General features: G+C 28.5%; 2 protein-coding genes across 3 annotated transcripts; both read left to right on the top strand.

Moving 5' to 3' along the window:
• The first annotated feature begins 4087 nt into the window (after positions 1 to 4087).
• Positions 4088 to 8274, top strand: LOC100777156 (protein TILLER ANGLE CONTROL 1). The gene is made up of 5 exons (XM_014768545.2): positions 4088 to 4199; positions 4366 to 4414; positions 4719 to 5383; positions 6070 to 6220; positions 8017 to 8274. The coding sequence occupies exons 1-4, from the start codon at positions 4194 to 4196 to the stop codon at positions 6217 to 6219; spliced, it is 870 nt and encodes a 289-aa protein (XP_014624031.1). The 5' UTR covers positions 4088 to 4193; the 3' UTR covers position 6220; positions 8017 to 8274.
• Positions 8275 to 12556: 4282 nt separating this feature from the next.
• LOC100305546 (cytochrome b5-like heme/steroid binding domain-containing protein) lies at positions 12557 to 17467 on the top strand. 2 transcript variants are annotated; one of them, NM_001249962.2, is made up of 4 exons: positions 12557 to 12622; positions 12816 to 12916; positions 16716 to 16782; positions 16922 to 17467. In NM_001249962.2, exons 2-4 carry the CDS (start codon positions 12830 to 12832, stop codon positions 17206 to 17208), a joined length of 441 nt encoding a protein of 146 aa, NP_001236891.2. In that variant the 5' UTR covers positions 12557 to 12622; positions 12816 to 12829; the 3' UTR covers positions 17209 to 17467. The 2 variants fall into 2 exon arrangements, with proteins under 2 accessions (NP_001236891.2, XP_006598694.1); XM_006598631.4 differs by having other exon boundaries at positions 12572 to 12658; positions 16922 to 17445.
• Positions 17468 to 17655: the final 188 nt, after the last annotated feature.

Genomic DNA, 17655 nt, shown 5'->3' with positions numbered 1-17655 from the left:
TGATCTCTTTTTCATTAAAAAAATCCCAAGAATTAGGATTCAAAGCCCAATCTTTTCCATTTGCTAAGTATTATGTCCACAAATATAGCCTTTTTCATTTACCGAAAGCAAATATAGTACTTCCAAAAGTAAAAATAATTTACTAAAAAGTGTGTCTCTGAATACAAATTAAAAACTTCAAAATCTAACATCATATCATATGTGCGAACTCAGAGTATTTATTACTTTTAATTCAAGCAATACAAATTAATTTTAAAAATATTAAAAGTTGATTAACTGCTATCCTAAACACTTATAATAAGGATTCCAAACTAGTTCTATTGTTTTAGGGTGCTCCCAGTAAGTTTGGGAGTACCACGGGTCTTCTTTTCAAAGGTTTACAAAATAGGTGTTTTAACTTTGGAAATTACAAATCAATCATTGCCATAAAGACTGTTTGCTGGAAGGTGCTTTAAATGGAATTGCCAGTAGTAGAGATTGCCAGATTGCAAAATGGGTAGGATTTGCAGGGCCTAACAAAATCTTATCTTATTGCTATAAATTTAAACTAACAAAAATAAATTGAGTTAATTTGGTCTGATATGATAAGTTATTGAACTTGAGTGAGTCACAAAAAATAAGATCCACGTAGAATTTGGAATGACCCAACCCATCCATTTTTTATGCTTGACCTGACAGTAAGGCCGGTTCATTTTACCATTTCTGGCTAGGAGGCATGGTGGTGACGGTTTGGTTGGTGACAATAATGTTTTATTGCTTCATTGAACATCATGCACCGATTTCTAATCTTACAGTAGTAACACCACATCAAAGCCCTATAAAAATTATTTCTCTCTATCCAATTCAAATTCTCATTGTTGTCTATGTCTTCATTGTCCTTTCATCCTAATTGAGAGTGTGCCACCAAAATCTTGAGACACAAGTATTAGGAAAGGACTTAATAACCATTACTAAGGCTTGTGCATCTTGATATATCTGAACCATTCACCAAAATAATATTATATCATATGGTTAAAATCAATTGGATGACAAGTGGTGGTCCATTTGCTAGGAGGGTCTTATGGCGATTTAGTTCTGGACTTCTTATATATATATTCACCATTTATTTTTTAAAGGATCACCATTGATTATTAGGTCTCAAAGATGAACATATAGAATTATTTTTCTGGTTATTTGTTATGAATGAGCACATTATTAAAAAAATAGTTTTTATGACGTATCTTTTACTATAGTTCTCAAAAACCATATTAGTATATAAGGTGATGACAATTTTGTAAATATGAGATTTTCAATAAAAATAATTTTACAAAAACCATTTTAAAAACTACCATTCAATGACTTTTTCACAACTCACAAATTAAGAATACTACTATCGGGTCTAAACTAGAAAGAGTTAATTGTGAAAAATGAAAATCATAATTTGTATATCAATTAAAAAATGAGATAAGTAAACATGACAAAATCATATAATTTTAACTTAAATTATGCAATAAGTATTTTGTCAAAAATCATATGGTATTGTTTGTTTTGGCAATAGGTTGGTCACAACGGTTTTATCCTTAAAAAAAGTCTTGATAGATTAAGAGAGAATGATATTTATAAATTTTTCTTAATTTCAACTCTTAATCGATATGGGACTCGTTGGCATTCTGGAACAGATTTTTCAAGCATTTATTATTTAATTTTCAACAAAATTTAGAGGAACTTATTAAAAATAGTTTAGTTTTACTTAAAATATAAGATTTTGATTGGGTGATTTCTTAAATATAAAGAAATTTCGTGTCTTTAAGTTGGTTAATAAATTAAGTAAAAATACCAGTAGTTTATATGAATATATATTAATATCATTTACATATCAATCATTATAATTTTTTTCTATTACTCGGCTATGTAATTATCCCTTCTTAAATAACTTTTTTTTACCAAGTAGGCTGAGATTAGATTGCATTTTTTTGGTCAATGAGTTAGTGGAGTTATTTTAAAGAGTAGGAGAGAATATTTCATCTTCAAGATTGACCTTGAAAAGACTTATTATTTTGTGATTCGGGTTTTTTAGATAGTATATTAAGTTATAGGGATTGGAGTTTTGTGAGAGATGGAGAACTTCGATTTGAGCATGTATATTTCATGGGACATTCTTGTGTATGTTTAAGAGATTAAGGCAAGGATCCTTTTTTATATTGTCTTATCTGCAAGGCATTTTTTGTGTGTTGTATTTCTCCTATAAGGAAGATAATAAATACTTATTTCTATCTTGCACGATAACAATTCGGATATGGTATATGCAGTTTACGAAAAATCAAGCCTAATGATATTTTTGCTCATTATACCCAATTAAGCTCTCTTTAAAGTAGGAAAAATTTTCATCATGTTCAACATTTTTTTTACACATTGTGGTATGATCTATAGGAATTATGCATAACAAAAGTTAGATTGTGAATAGATAGACAATGTTCAATTCTTTTCTTTTATGTGTTAATCTTTGTAGTTTGTCTTTATTTATCTCTTTAGTTTTACCTAGTTACACTGATGTATTAAAATTAAAGTACATTTACTCTCTTAATAAGGCTTTATTTATCTTTTTTTTTAAATTGCATATAAAAAATAGTCTTCATTAAAAAAAATAAACTTTTAGAATAAACATTACAAATATATGAATAGTATAAAGTATTATACTAACATTTAATATATATATATATATATATATATATATATATATATATATATATATATATATATATATAATGTTCTATAACACTAGCATTGATATATTTTTAGGGAGTGACATTTGTGAAAACACTTGGGATTAACTAGGACTATAAATCATACATAAATGATCAATATTAAAAGTAAAATGAATAATTTTTTAAGTGATTTTGTAACCACCAACTAACTTATAATCTTCATCATCCTTATAATCCAAATTTATTGTTATCATTTATCATAATAATCAAACATTCTCACAGTAGTCATCCTATATATATTGTTAATATAAATCTGCAATGTCTATATAAACAGTTTAATTTTTGTGGGATAAAAGTTATGTTACAAAAATTAATCCAATATCATTTAACTAATTAGTATATGAATAGCAAATGCATGTGATCTCTTTAGAGCTTTATAGGTATAGATTTGCTCGGTGAAGTAATCATTAATTTGGATCTGTTTGACATGATGAATGTTGTAAAGACAAAGAAATTGGTGAAACGAAGCTACCTTAATTAGATTGATCAAGTTTAAAGCTTCTAGTAGGTAGAGTTATTTCATCTATCACACTGTTGAAATATTTGAACATTCTTGTGCATATTAAACATATCAAATACATATGACATTTTTGTATTAATAAATATTAATTATTAATTTATTAATTTTTGTTAATAAAAAAATTTAAACTCACAATTTATCCTTTTCTTCCTTTATATTTTACCATCAAATTAATTTTATATCTACAATACATACCGTGTATGTAGTGTATGAATACACCAAAGGTATTTAATTAGTACTCTGTTGCAATTTACTCATTACTGATCCATCAATGGTGTTCAAGTGATTATTTCATTGAAAAGTACACACAGGAAACAGTTAATTAGGAAAGGAACTGGACCAATGTTAACTGGTTTTTAGATTGCATCCCAACTGCTTGTTAAAATGACTCGTAATAGCCATTTTGGGTTAAACGTAGGCAACAAAGAGAAACTAATCATCAAGGAAGGGGGCCTATTGGTTTTACACCAAAATCAATTTAATTTCACACACACCGTAACGTACCTTTCAATATAAAAACTAGTGATTTAAATTAATTTGAATACACTTCTCAATTATATTCAATTAACAGTAGTGCAAAAAAAAAATCAATATTCCACGGAAATCTAAAACAAACAAACAACACCAAACGTTTGTGTAAATGAAAACTTGCCATCAGCATGTGCAACGTGAAAGTGAACAAGTACTGATGAGAGGACTAATATGATGACTCTTGAAGCGTATTATGCTACGGACACATGAACATGGTTGAACTACATGGGGGCCAGTGACCACGTGGCACAGCCTAGTTCAACCACCAATGTTGGTCCTATTTGTTGGTTTTATTCCTGTTCCATATTATGTTGACCCTCACACTCCCCTCACTCCATTTCAATATTACCCTTGCACAGCCCCCATTCTCTGGCCAGCTTTTCTGATCGAGAAAAACAATGAAGGTGATTGAATTGAAACCATGCATACAACACCATTTTTGTTTCCCATGCATGTTCAATTTTAGTTGTACTACTTTTCCTTCACTCCTCCTTTACGTATGGAGGTTGGAGGTTTATTCTTATAGGTATTCATGTTAATTATCTTCATATATGACTTGTTCTGTCACAGATCTTCAATTGGGTTCACAAGAGGTTTCATCATCACAACACTCTGAAAGGTTTGATTGACCTCTATGTATAACTTATCTCATTTGCAATTTAATAAACCACATCCTTCACAAGCTCCATATATGGTGGCATTAAACAAATTAATCTTCATGATATACACATAGGTGTTAGTTCTTTTTCTTTTTTTCAAGAGAATGACATTTTTTTTTTTTTTTTTTTTGTTGAAACTTTGATATTTAACCGAGTCAAATGGAGTCATCTGATCCATGTAGCAGACCTGAGCTAATGAGATAAGGATTTGTTTTTGTTTTAGTGTCATATTTTCTTCTAATGAATCTTTTGGTTTTCACTCAGATGGGTTTGCTACAAACATGAAAAAGACTGAACCTACAATTAACAACACGGATAGTCAAGCTTTGCTGAAACAAGTTGCCCTCACTGAATCACTTGGTGGATGGGAAGATGGCATTCTAACCATTGGCACTCTCGGCTATGATCCCTTAAAGAGCATCAACCCTCACAAAGAATACTTTGCTTTGGAGATTGAAGTTGAACAAGAAGATGGTGAAGGAGAGAACAACATCATGGTTGATGATCATCAGGAGGAGGAAAAGGGCTATAATGCTGCGCACGAGGAACTGAATCCATTGATATACAACTCATTTGAGCACAACTTTGAGGTGGATGTTGTTAGTGAAAACAACCATGATGATGGTGATGTGGTAGTTAGAAGCTTCAATGATGAAATTGTTGTGGCTCCACCTGTGATCTCTTATGAAGTCATGGAATCAAACGATGTGGATGCTGATGAAAAGAAGAAGAAAGGAGAAAGGATCACACTAGCTGATCTCTTCTTGGCTGACACTGATGTTAAGATAAAGCTTGACCCTTATGCCAAAGTCTGCCACCTTGCTTCAAGTGAAAAACCAAACCTTAAAGCAAAGCATGGACTCTCTTTTGCCAAGAAGCTCATTCCCCGTGTTAAAGACAATCCCCATCCAATGAAAGATATCAAAAAAGTAAGTTGTTATTACAGGGGGGAAAATGTCATGCACTCATAGTTTGATATTGGATTAGTTTTCATTGATAAAACGTTTGTTTAACAAAAGTTAAAGTCGGTTGAATTTTTATGCATTTTTAATGTAAGAAAAATTACACGATGAACCAATCAAAAATCATTATTAGTATAATTTCTAATACAATTAATATAAAATTTAACAAACTAATTATACAAAATGGTTTGTTATTGAATGGGAATATAAGAACTATTTACAGTGGGAGTATATAGACTATTTACTATTAAAATATTGTGGATCTACACTAAATTAATAGAGTTAATATATACTATCTATATATTAAATATTACAATATATTTTTCTATTAGTATAAACTAAATTTTTATATCAATCAATACTTTAATTTCTGCTAGACAAATTGTTATATCAATGGTTACAATTTTACTGTCTATTTTTTTCCATTGATAAATAATATTTTTTGTAGCCAGTGCCTCATTCACTAGCTAAAGACTGTGGAATTAAAACTCTTCAACGAATATGAAACAAATTAACTGGCTGGACCAAGTCAAAATTGTTGTTTTCTTGGGAACATGCATGTATATAGTGTCGGGAAGTTCAATCTGATTAAGCCGCTAATAGCAGATTTTGCTTGAATAAGTTTGATTAAGTATTTTTTTAATGCTTTGTAGCTGATGAAGAAGATGTTGAAGAGGAAAATCCACCCGGATCTTGATGTCAAGAATCACAAACCAGAAGGTCAGGAAGTGAGTGCAGCAGGATTAAACATTGATAATCACATGAATGAAGGCAATGGCTCAAGTTATTTCCTTCCAATTTAAGGTATGGTAGTTCCAATTTATGTGTTTTCATCTATTAAAACAGTGCCTTTTTTTTTCTGATAATATCTTTAATATGGTTTTTCTTACTTGTTTTCTCTACACTAGACAAACATACACATTTGCTTGTTCTGATGATGTCTATAGATATTTCTTTTTATAGTTTGGAACAAGAATAGACAATGAAGGTCGTCTATTTCTTCAAAATTTCCACCTAGTATTTCTTATAATTAATTTTGACCTATATATTAGAAGAAAAAGAAATTATAATACACTTTTTAGTCAAAAACAAATGTCCCTTTACACTTTTAATTTATTGGTCTTGACTTAGTAACATATTTTTGGATGGGTGATGCTAATCACACATTCACTGATTAGTAAGGAAAGAAGAAAAAGATAACACTAGAGGCAATAAAAAAATTATATATTAATATAGACATTGATTGTGGTATATACAGGTTTTTTTATTTATGAAATTATTCTATAATAATTGTATATTTATCCGTTGGTACAGGTCAATATATCATATTATTAGGTTAAACTCATAATATTTATATCATCCAATCAATTTTCATTAATCAAAGACTAAGGTAATCGGAACAAGCTTTATGACAAACCATTTTAAAAAAAAATATATAAAAAAATTATTAAAATCAACGTTTTGCATAGGTGATTATCGTTTGCTTTTGTATCCCAAATATGATCTTTCGTTCATTCATAATCTTTTTGACAAACCTTTGCAAGTAAAAAAGGAAACTCTTGCATTATTTTTCTCTGTTTTTCTCATTAAACTAATACTACCATTTTTTTTCTTCAACCACAACATCTTCTCGATTTAACAAGTTACAGCTTAGTATATTTACCGCTACGTATATACATGCATTTCTCAAGCGAGAAAGATACAGGGTCCAAAAACCAGTTTCCAAAATGTCATTTTCCATATGATAGTAATAGATCAATTATTTATAATCTATGGGTCCCTCCCACAAAATAACCCTGAAAAATCCAAGCAAGGAGGTAAAAATAACATCTTCTAATGCATCTTTAAAGTGGCAATCACGTATTGTATTCCTCTTGTTGTGACCTTTTGCCAGCCAATATAATGGAAAAAAGTAGGGACAAAAGCCAGGCAATATAATTTATCTAGTTTTATTGATATTTTTTTAATACTAATGCATATGACAATTAGCTTATTAGGAGACTTTTAGACAATTTCAAAAACTGTAATTGTGTGCATGATCCAGTTAATGGTACTAATTTGATTTAAGAAATGGTGCATTTTTACATAAAAAATTATCATGCATTATTTATTTTATTTCTCATTTTATTTCTTATTTTTTGAAAATAGATAATTTTTTTATATAAATATAATTTGTCGTTTCATTTATTCTACTTAATTATAGAGCCTAGCTATATGTATAGCTATATTGTAGGATTTGATGGAAATATATAAAAGTAAACAAAAAGACGTACATATGATCTTCAGCTTGTCAGTTGTCACGAGGACAATCGTGTTTTGTATGGCATTCTTCTTATGATATAGCTATTATTGGGGGTAAAAGTAGCTATATCTACATGATTCTTCGATGAGTTCCATCTGAAAAAGGAGGAAAAAGAAATTGGAATTTTTAATTAATATTATATTATATATTTCAATTCTTTTATACTAATTAACAAAGTTTATATAGCTAATTGGCCATTTATAAAATGACGAGTCCAATAAATAAATTTATTTCTCTATCTGTTTCATTAATTATTATTGGAATTAATTGTATTGAAATAATTTCTGACTTGTCGCAGGTACTAGCTAGTATTGAGCTGATGGGAGTATCACTCTTTAATCATCTGAAAACGTAGATTTGTTTATGATATATGTAAGATCAAATACTTAGATTTTCTTCTTGTTTTTTTATGACCAATGCATTGAACCCATGTGATTCTGTAATTTGTGCTATCCCTTTGTTTCTGTTGGCTTTAGTTTAATTTGACGTAAGGAGTGGATGTCTCTATGTACCTGCCTGTGGTTCAGGTTTATATTTTGGCACGCCTTTATGCATAGTTTTGGATAATAATTGGATTTAATGCATGCAAGCTGAGCAATTTTATGGTGCGACGGAAAGAAAATTTCCACTAAAAAAATGACAAACAAATAAAGTCATGCAAATAGTATCATATTATTTTTCTTAGGAACTACAACTCCAAGTTCGGCACAAAATAATGTGAGTGTCCCAAAAAAATAATAAGAACACTCCCCCTCTCTTCCCTCGCAAAAGATGATATATACTTAGTGCTTATCTTGATTATCTGAAGAATTCACCAAATGTATGCCATGAGAAAAATGTTAGAAATGAAGGAGGAGGAGGAGAAAATCTACAATGAATTCATTAACGGTTCCATGTAGTATTATTTATTTATCTTTTAAAAATATATATTTGTTATTTTAAATGTGTTAAATAGTTCTAATTTCATGCTCTTATTTCTTTCTAATTCTTAAATATATATTTTATACACTAATTATAAATGAGAATAATAATAATAATGGTCATATTAAAATGTTAAAAATAGTTTCAATATAAACAAGAATATTAATTATGATTTATAATCTAAATGTTATCTTTTGTTAACTTTCTAAGAATATATAATAGTTAAAATATCAATTATTAAAAAATCATTTAATAATATCAAATATTATGCTATTAATAAAAAAATTAAATTTATATTTTTTTAACAAATGTTATCTGCGAAAGTAGCTTGAGTCTCTCTTTTTTCCACGAGTAGCTCATTGAACATTTCTTCCGATTCATTATTTACAAGGTTAACAACCAAAGCCTAATTAAGTAATTGGAAGTCAAACCCTTAAATATCTTTTGATTAGGGTGACTCTTGCCTAGTCCTGCTAAGTTATGTGATGCCATTGACTTTCATCAGTTTGTGACGTGCTTCATTAAAAAGTGCAGAAATTATATATGGGGAGATTTGGAGAATAAAATGTTGTTTAAATTTATTTGTTAAAAAATATTTTTTTAAAAATAAAATAAAAAATTTAGTATGATTGTTTAAACTATTTTTGTTTTAAAAAATGTGTTATTTTATTTATTTTACTTCTTATAAAAGTATCTTTTAAAAGTTTAAATAAACTTATTCAAAATAAGTTCTCATATAATTTAACTGGAAGTTAGTTTATACTATCCCAAAACTTAGGTGAATTGGGACTTATGGGTGTAGATGATCAAATCAAAATACAAGTGTGCTGATGCCATTATTTTCAAAATAAATGGGCATAGACTGACTCAATTTTTTTTGGCATGGTGAGTTGATAACTTGAGTGTTGTATTTTAGTTTGGTAAGGTGTGGCAACTATCAACGGGAACTAAACCATCACACTTTATGGACTAGCTAGGAGTTGGATCAATGATTATATCACGCAATCTCATGATAGCATTAAGTTCTACATTTTAAGACTTACAGATTTCTTTTAATTTATGGCAACTATGATTGAATTTGGGGGCAAGAAATCCTTGGTTTTTTCAACCAATATGCAACTATGATCATGAGGTTTCACTTATATGAAAAAAATCAATATTTCAAGCAAATGCAGGAATAATGATTGATTGACATATGATCACATGAAGTAGGAAAAACTCATAATAAGTGTCTAAGGCAAAGAAATCACATGCATGACACATACTATAAATTGAAGTGTTTTCATATTTGATGATTTGGGGAGAAAATTTCAAAATCCGAAAACAACTAGGAGTGAGAATATATGTAAACAGGATTATTAATCCTTGTACTAATAAATGCATTCAATTAAAAATTAATAAATGTGAGTGCTAATAGTCTAACATCTATTGACTCACATAGGCTAATAAGAGAACAGGGACCTTTTTAAGTTATTGAATTTTTATATATTTTATAAAATATTTTTTAATTATTAGTAATAAATTTATTATATTATTTGTATTTAATTTGTTATTAAAAATTAGTAAAATTTATTTTCTATCTAAATATAAAATAGAATAATTATATTAAATGAGAATATTTTTAAAAATTATTATTTAATAAAAATATTTTAAAAAAATTCTTTAACAACTTTTTTTGGATTTTCTTTGTTAATTTTTTTCTCTTTCAATTTATATTTTTTATTGATGCACAATGAAAAAGTAACTTTATTTTAATAATATTTGTTGCACAATCCATCTTTTTCATTTTTATTTTTAAGTTGAACTCAAATATTTTTAGAAAAGAAACTACTAATAATTAAAAGTAACTTTATATAACAATATAAATAACTTATTATAATATTAAAATATATTTATACGTTCAAAATATTTGTTTGATAAGAATTTTAATTATAATATAATACTTTATATAATATTTTTTTTATATAACATAAACATTTATATTATACTAATATATTATAAAAACGAACAATCTTTAATGATACGTGTGTGTGCACACACGTGCGTGCTTGCATATATGTGTAAATTTAAGTTTTAGTAAGCATCACTTTGATATTAATAATGTAGATATTTTTTCCAAATTAAAGTTAGTAAAAGAATTACTAATAAAAGTATTAAACTAAAAGAATTACTAACAAAAGGAATTAGTGTCCTAATAAAAGTATTGAACTATGTTAAAAAAACAATTTTTTAGTGTATGTAATGTTGATAATATATTATTATTACTTCTTGTGATTAATGTCAATGTTGAAAAGATTTTTAAAAGAAGATTTAATTTGAGATAAACTATGTTATATAATAGTGATTAAATAAGTTATTGAAGAATGAAATGTTAAAATTACTTCATTATTAAAGTGTAGTTGTCAGATGTAATTCACATAGAAAAATAAAATAAACATTGATGAATTGTATTAAAGAGGAACTCAAGTAAAATATATGTTAAAGACCTCAAAACTTGTAGACACTTAATTGGTTTAGGTTCATACCACATTGAAACTTTATAATGACAAACTAATTTGGACGAATAAGGAAACATGTTATAAATCTTATCTTATTGTTCAATTCTTATCAATAAAAAATAGAAACAAATGATATTATTTTATAAAAATATGAAACCAGTTTAATTTTTCATAGAGTAAAAAAATATATAAATATTTTGTAAGAAAAAATGAATTTACTAAAAAGGAAAAAAGTAAATAAATCATCTCTTAAGTTTACAAAAATTTTACAAATATCTAAAAAAAAGTAAAGTGTGTAGCAATTTAATTTCTTAGAAATAAGATTAGAAGAAATAGTATGTGTATTGATAATATAAACTATCATTTACCAGAAATTATTATATGTTATAATTTTATACATTTTTATAATAATTATATTAAAATTTATATAATTTTTTTTGATAAATTAATAATATAAATTTTTTGAATACTTTTTTACATTAAAAAAAACACATGTATTCTTCATATGTCTTTTTTCTCCATAATAATACAGTTATTTTTTATTACAAGATTAAAAAATGGTAAACAAGAAATATTGAGTAATGCAAATCTTCCTAGTCAAGATTTTATTTTTGTCAAATTAAATAAAATTCAATTTTATTGGCTGCTTTAAATGTTACTTTTAATATATTATTTTCCAGGTAAACAAAGTACAAACACATATTTCAAAGTTTGACTTTAATGATCTGAGCGTTAGACACGATGTCTCGTCTGGTACATGTCCTTTTTTCCCTTTTTATTTGTTTATTTAGTAATAATACCCAATTTTTTCTATAAAAAATAATTGTTGAAAGTTGGGCAGGACAAACAGTTTTAGTTGATAAATAAATAAGTTGAATTAAAAATATTTTAATAAAATTAATAGCTAAATTAATTAATAAATATAAAATAATTCAAATATAAATTATGATAAAAACAATACAAAAATAAAACAAAAAAATTATAAATTCAAAAGTTTTGTGGATTATCATTTAAAAATCTTTCAAAATACTCTTTTTCAAACAAACTTTTAAATTGGTCAAATAAGTCTGTATGATAGAAGGTCTGTACCCAAAAAAATTATTTAAATATCCAAAAAATAATAATTAGTCAAGTAAGTTAAAAATTAATTTATAAGTTTTATGAAAATATTCAATACACAAATGAATGAATGTAATTAATATTTTTTATTTATATAGTAAAAACTATTCCAACTATTTAATATTACATTTATTACTATCTTTTTTTGTTTATAAAAAATATTTGAATTTAATAAATAAGTTTGTAATAAATAATAGTATTAATATTATATTTAATTTTCAAATAAATTTAAAAAATATTTAAAGTTTGGACTTTTCAAATGTAAAAAAAAGTATTATAAATAATTTAAGGTTGTTGAGAAAGAGAAACCACAACAAAAAGTGGTGTCCTAAAGAAAGACCATCTTTCTCTTTTCTGTATCACCGTGTAAGAAAATTTCTTCTTCAACTTTTCCTATCAATGGTTGTGCCTTTCGTTTCTTTCTTCATTTTTTAGCCTTCGTAATCTGAATTTTTCTTGGGTTTTTAGTATTAAACAATTATATTTTCCTGTTGTGTGTTGTATTTTATGAATAACGTGTGAATTGTAAATGTGGTGTGGTTGGTTTTTCTGTGTGCAGTGGAAGAGACTGAGATGGGTTCAAAAACCAAGACTTTTACCTTTGAAGAGGTGGCTAAACACAATCACAGGAAGGATTGTTGGATTATAGTCAAAGGGAAGGTGAGTTTTTGTGATCTGAAATTGAGTTTCTGTCATAAATTTGATTCCTAATCTGTTTTTCTTAGTTGATCTGTTTTTGTTTATTGGATGAATCTGATTTGTGAATAATCCATAGTTGAATTGCACATTCATGACTTTATCATACTTGATTTGACTAATCCTGGGGGCTTCAAAATTCCCCCATGCATGGTTTGGGAGTGAGGTGGATGGGGTTCAATTTATTCAGAAAAGCCATTAATTGAATTTGAATTTTATATTAAGTTATTAAAAAAAATTAAAATTTGTGTATGACATCTAATTTTTAAAATTTTGGTATAAAAAATAATCCAAAATTCTTTTATCAATTTAATCCCGAAGTCTGACATGTAGGACTGTAATTATGTAGTGATAGGGTTATAGGAATGCCTGAAAAAGATGAAAATGACAGTCATTAGTCATTACCAACCCTCAAATAATAATCATGAACAAGGATTTTCATACAATGATTCTAAATAGGTGTCTCCCCTTATGATAAATGTTACTCCTTCCATTCTAAATTGATTGATGTTTTAGCATTAAAAAAATCATATTGGTTAATGATGTTTTCAAACAAATATTTAAACGTGTATTTCAATGTTGCACCCTAATAAATATTGTTGTTTTAAAACACTTAATAATATATTTATTGAAAATAAAAATAAAGTTAGGATATTGGCCCCTAATAGATACTATTGTTGTGGGTATTTGTTTTTCTTAATTTGTATGAAAAACCTTAAACACATGGATTAAGAAAAACAAATACTTACCGACAATGGTATTTAATAAGGGTCAATTTTTATTAAAAATGTTTTTACTTTCTTTATTTCAATAAAAGCATTGTATTTATAAAAAAACAATATTACTAAAGAGCAAAATTGGAAGAGATGTTTTAATATTTCACTTAAAACATCAATCAATGTGAAAAAAAATTTGAATGCTAAAACGTCAATCATTTTGGAATGGAGGGGGCGTATTTGATTATATTCAATAATGAAATATACTGAAAGCTAGATTAATCACAGTGTTTGCAATGGGAATATGTTATTTAATGATTTAGAGAGTTGTCTAGGCATAATTAAATGTCATATATATACCATTTGTAAAAACTGGATTGCCTTTTTTTTTTTTTATTTCCTTCTCATTTTGACACTATAGCATCCACAAAAATACTATTAGAATTATTGTATTCATAATTTTGTTGAGGGATATGACTATCAGGATTGGAGTACAAAAACACTATCTAGTATTAACCGTTCAGTCATTCAACATGAATTAGTTAGCATGCGCCTGGTTGGTAAGGAGACTATATTTGATGCTTGTTGATCTTGTTATGATCTATGGCTCCTGGCTGTTGAGTCTTTTCCCGAAGTGACATTGATGTGAAATTATTTATTGAGGAATAGGATTATCCTGTTTAAATAAGTGGAAGTTAAATGAGTTATTTTTCAAGTGCTCATTACATATTGTCATAACACTAACTGAGTTAACTAATTCGTAAACTAACATGTCATTTCCTATCCAAAAGAAGATTTTACTTTCTTTTTTGGTTGAAAACGAACCAAATTTTACTTTTTAGAACAAGTTGTTTGTCTGTAGTGTTGGCCACTGCATATTTATTGGCCTGTATACTTTTTTTTTTCCTTCTAATTATTAAAAGAAGGAATGCTATTGAAGAGAAGAGAATACACACACACTCGAAAAGGGAAAGCAATGAAAGAAGAAAATCTTCAAACTACAATTCTACCAAATGAAACTTAGCCAAAAAATTCTTACTCTCCAGGTTTCCTAGACCTTTAATCTCCCAAAGCTTCATGAGCACAACTTATTTAGAGGTGGCGAATGGGAATGATCACCTTTCCTCTCTTCTTATAACTTTACATGGTATCAGATATTGATGTCTCCATCAACAAAGTACAAACACCTCTGCATCCATCAACACTCCACCCCCTTCAAGCACTCAGAATCTCAATCTTCTCAAATACCTCCACTCCTACTCAATACCTTTCGCTTGTGATTTCTACCAAAAAAAAATACGTTGCTAAAAACTCTTGATTTCAATTTTCAAAGATTATCTTCTCTGGAAATCCTCATTCATTCCTGTCCTTACTTAAAGCCTATAATGTTTTCAATCCTATTGAAGGCTGCCACACCACCACCTCTATCTAATCAGAATGATACTAATTCTTTCCTTCCTAGTTATCAGCAAAAGAAAAATGATCCTTGTTGGTAACATCATAAATGTCAATCATTTATGTGAATGGCAACCATGTCATTGAATATTCTATTTAGACTGTCTTTACTCTTAGAGAGAAATATGAACTCATTGGTGGTTAGTTTAGGAAACTTTAGGGACTGGTAATGTTATCGAGCCTATAAAGTTATGATGATGCTACCATAAACAACATTGTTGAAATAAATATCTGACAGTAAATTGATTAGCCAATCAAATGGTTGAGCTATTTTTTTATATATTTCTTTTTACACATTGTCTGACAATTGAACGGTTAATAATACTTTGCACTGCTGGAAGGACTAGTAGAAGGGGATATAAGAAAAACTCTACTAGAAAGAATAAGGTAGCTTATGTTTGAGTTACCGTTGAAGGGATATCCAAGATACTTTTATCAAAGTATTTCTTTCATAATTTCTCTGTTTTTGATGTGTTGAAAATCATACTACCAATATTTAAAGGTATGTTTGCTTTTGCGATCAAACATTGGTAGCATAAATTCTAACACATCTAAATAGAGAAAATAGAGAAATTACGAAGGAAATACTTTGACGAAAGTACCTTGGATATACCTGCAATGTTTACCCAAACATATGCTATTCTATTTAGTAAAAATTTTCTTTTATTCCCTTTTAGCAGCCCTTTCTGCAGGGCAGAATATTATTAATCCATTCAATTATGAAACAGTGTGCAAAAAGAAATATATATAAAAAAGAACAGCTTAACTAACCATTTGATTGGCCAGTCAATGCATTTGAACGGAGAAGTTATAGAGGGCTTGCTTTGACAAAATGTCGTTTGAGGAATTCCAACGGTACCCCAAACAGGCTATAAATGGTTAAACAAACATACCATACTAATTTGTACCTTTATTTCTAGATGTCAAATGCATTCCCCTAGTTCTTATCCTTCTCTTTTCAGTTTTATAATTAATTGGGTATCGAAACTTAAGGAGATATTCCCTTGGATTTTTCTTACAAATAGTATTGGAATACAAGTGTGAGGTAAAGTTTCATATTGAATAGAAGTGAAAAAGTTAAGTACCATATAAGTAAGGATAGGACCCATAAACTTGAACCTTAAGGTTTTGGGTTAAAACGTGGTGTCAAATTTCTTTATGTGGTTGTTCATGGCTTATTAGTGTAAATCTCCCCGTGTTTACTCCCCTCAATTCCCCAACAACTGGTATCAGAGCCAGGTTTGACTTGGTGACCGGATCAGACGAGTGAGATGACGGCAATGGATTCTTAACCTTGGGGATCCCTTGTATCGAAAGTCTTCTTGGCGGCGTGTCCCGTGGGTATGGAATACTCATGGATGATAATGACTTCTACTCGAGAGGGAGACTACAACCATATAAGTGAGGAGAGAACCCATAAACCTGAGCCTTAAAGTTTTCGGTTAAAGTATGGTGTCAAATTTCCTTATGTGGTTGTTCATGGCTCATTAGTGTAGATCTCCTTGATATTTACTCCCCTCAAATAGTAGGATTATATATACATCAGAATAATTTGCCTAGCATAGTAACATGCATTCCATTGATTGATGCAGGTGTATGATGTCACCCCATTTTTGGATGATCATCCAGGAGGTGATGAAGTTTTAGTGACTGCAACAGGTAATTATCACTTTATCTTGGTCAGTTTCACGCCATTAACATTATGCAATCAAAATAATAGACACAGAAAATTAATCAATAAAGAAACAGAGAAAATAATAGACATGAGCCAAGAATGTTTGTTTTGGTCTTTACACAGAGAAGGATGCCACCACTGATTTTGAAGATATTGGCCACAGTGATTCAGCAACACAGATGATGGAAAAATACTTTGTTGGGGAGGTTGACACCAACACTCTTCCAGCACAAGTTACCAGCAACAACAGTGTACGCCAACCAACACAAGCACCACCTGCCTATAACAATCAATCTTCAGGATTTGTTGTGAAGATGTTGCAGTACATAGTGCCATTGCTGATATTGGCCTTTGCATTTGGCCTGCAGTACTATGGCAAAAAAAACAAGTCCACTGAGTCAGAAAATTGAATTTGAGTTTGTGACCATTGTTTTAGTGGTAATAATAGACTGGTGGCAGTGTTGTTTCTTTTCTTTTCTTTTTGGGGTATCATTTAAAACTACTTCACTATCTCAAATACCATGCGGGGATTAATTTTGTATTCTTAGTGTGTTGTGGCCTCTTGCTCAAGTTATGCTTGTTGTTATTTAGGTACCGTTCGATTGAGTGGAAAGAAAAGAAATAAAAGTTCTAAATCAGAGTAAAAAGGTGTTGGATCATCTCATGATACTATTCATTTATTCTCTTTCCCCCTTTCTTCTCAAGCAAATGGAGACTTAGACTCAATCTAGTATCTCGTGAATAATATTTTGAAATAGATTCAATTAAACCTAGTAATTGCAGTACATATAATGCTATTTTCTGTTATGTTCCATGTTTGTAACCCTGACTAAATATTGTTTTGTTAAAAAGATTGA

Source organism: Glycine max, chromosome 16 (assembly GCF_000004515.6).
Source record: "Glycine max cultivar Williams 82 chromosome 16, Glycine_max_v4.0, whole genome shotgun sequence".
Taxonomy (NCBI): Eukaryota; Viridiplantae; Streptophyta; class Magnoliopsida; order Fabales; family Fabaceae; genus Glycine; species Glycine max.
Note: the sequence above shows the minus strand (reverse complement) of the source record. Positions and strands in the feature narration are given on the sequence as shown.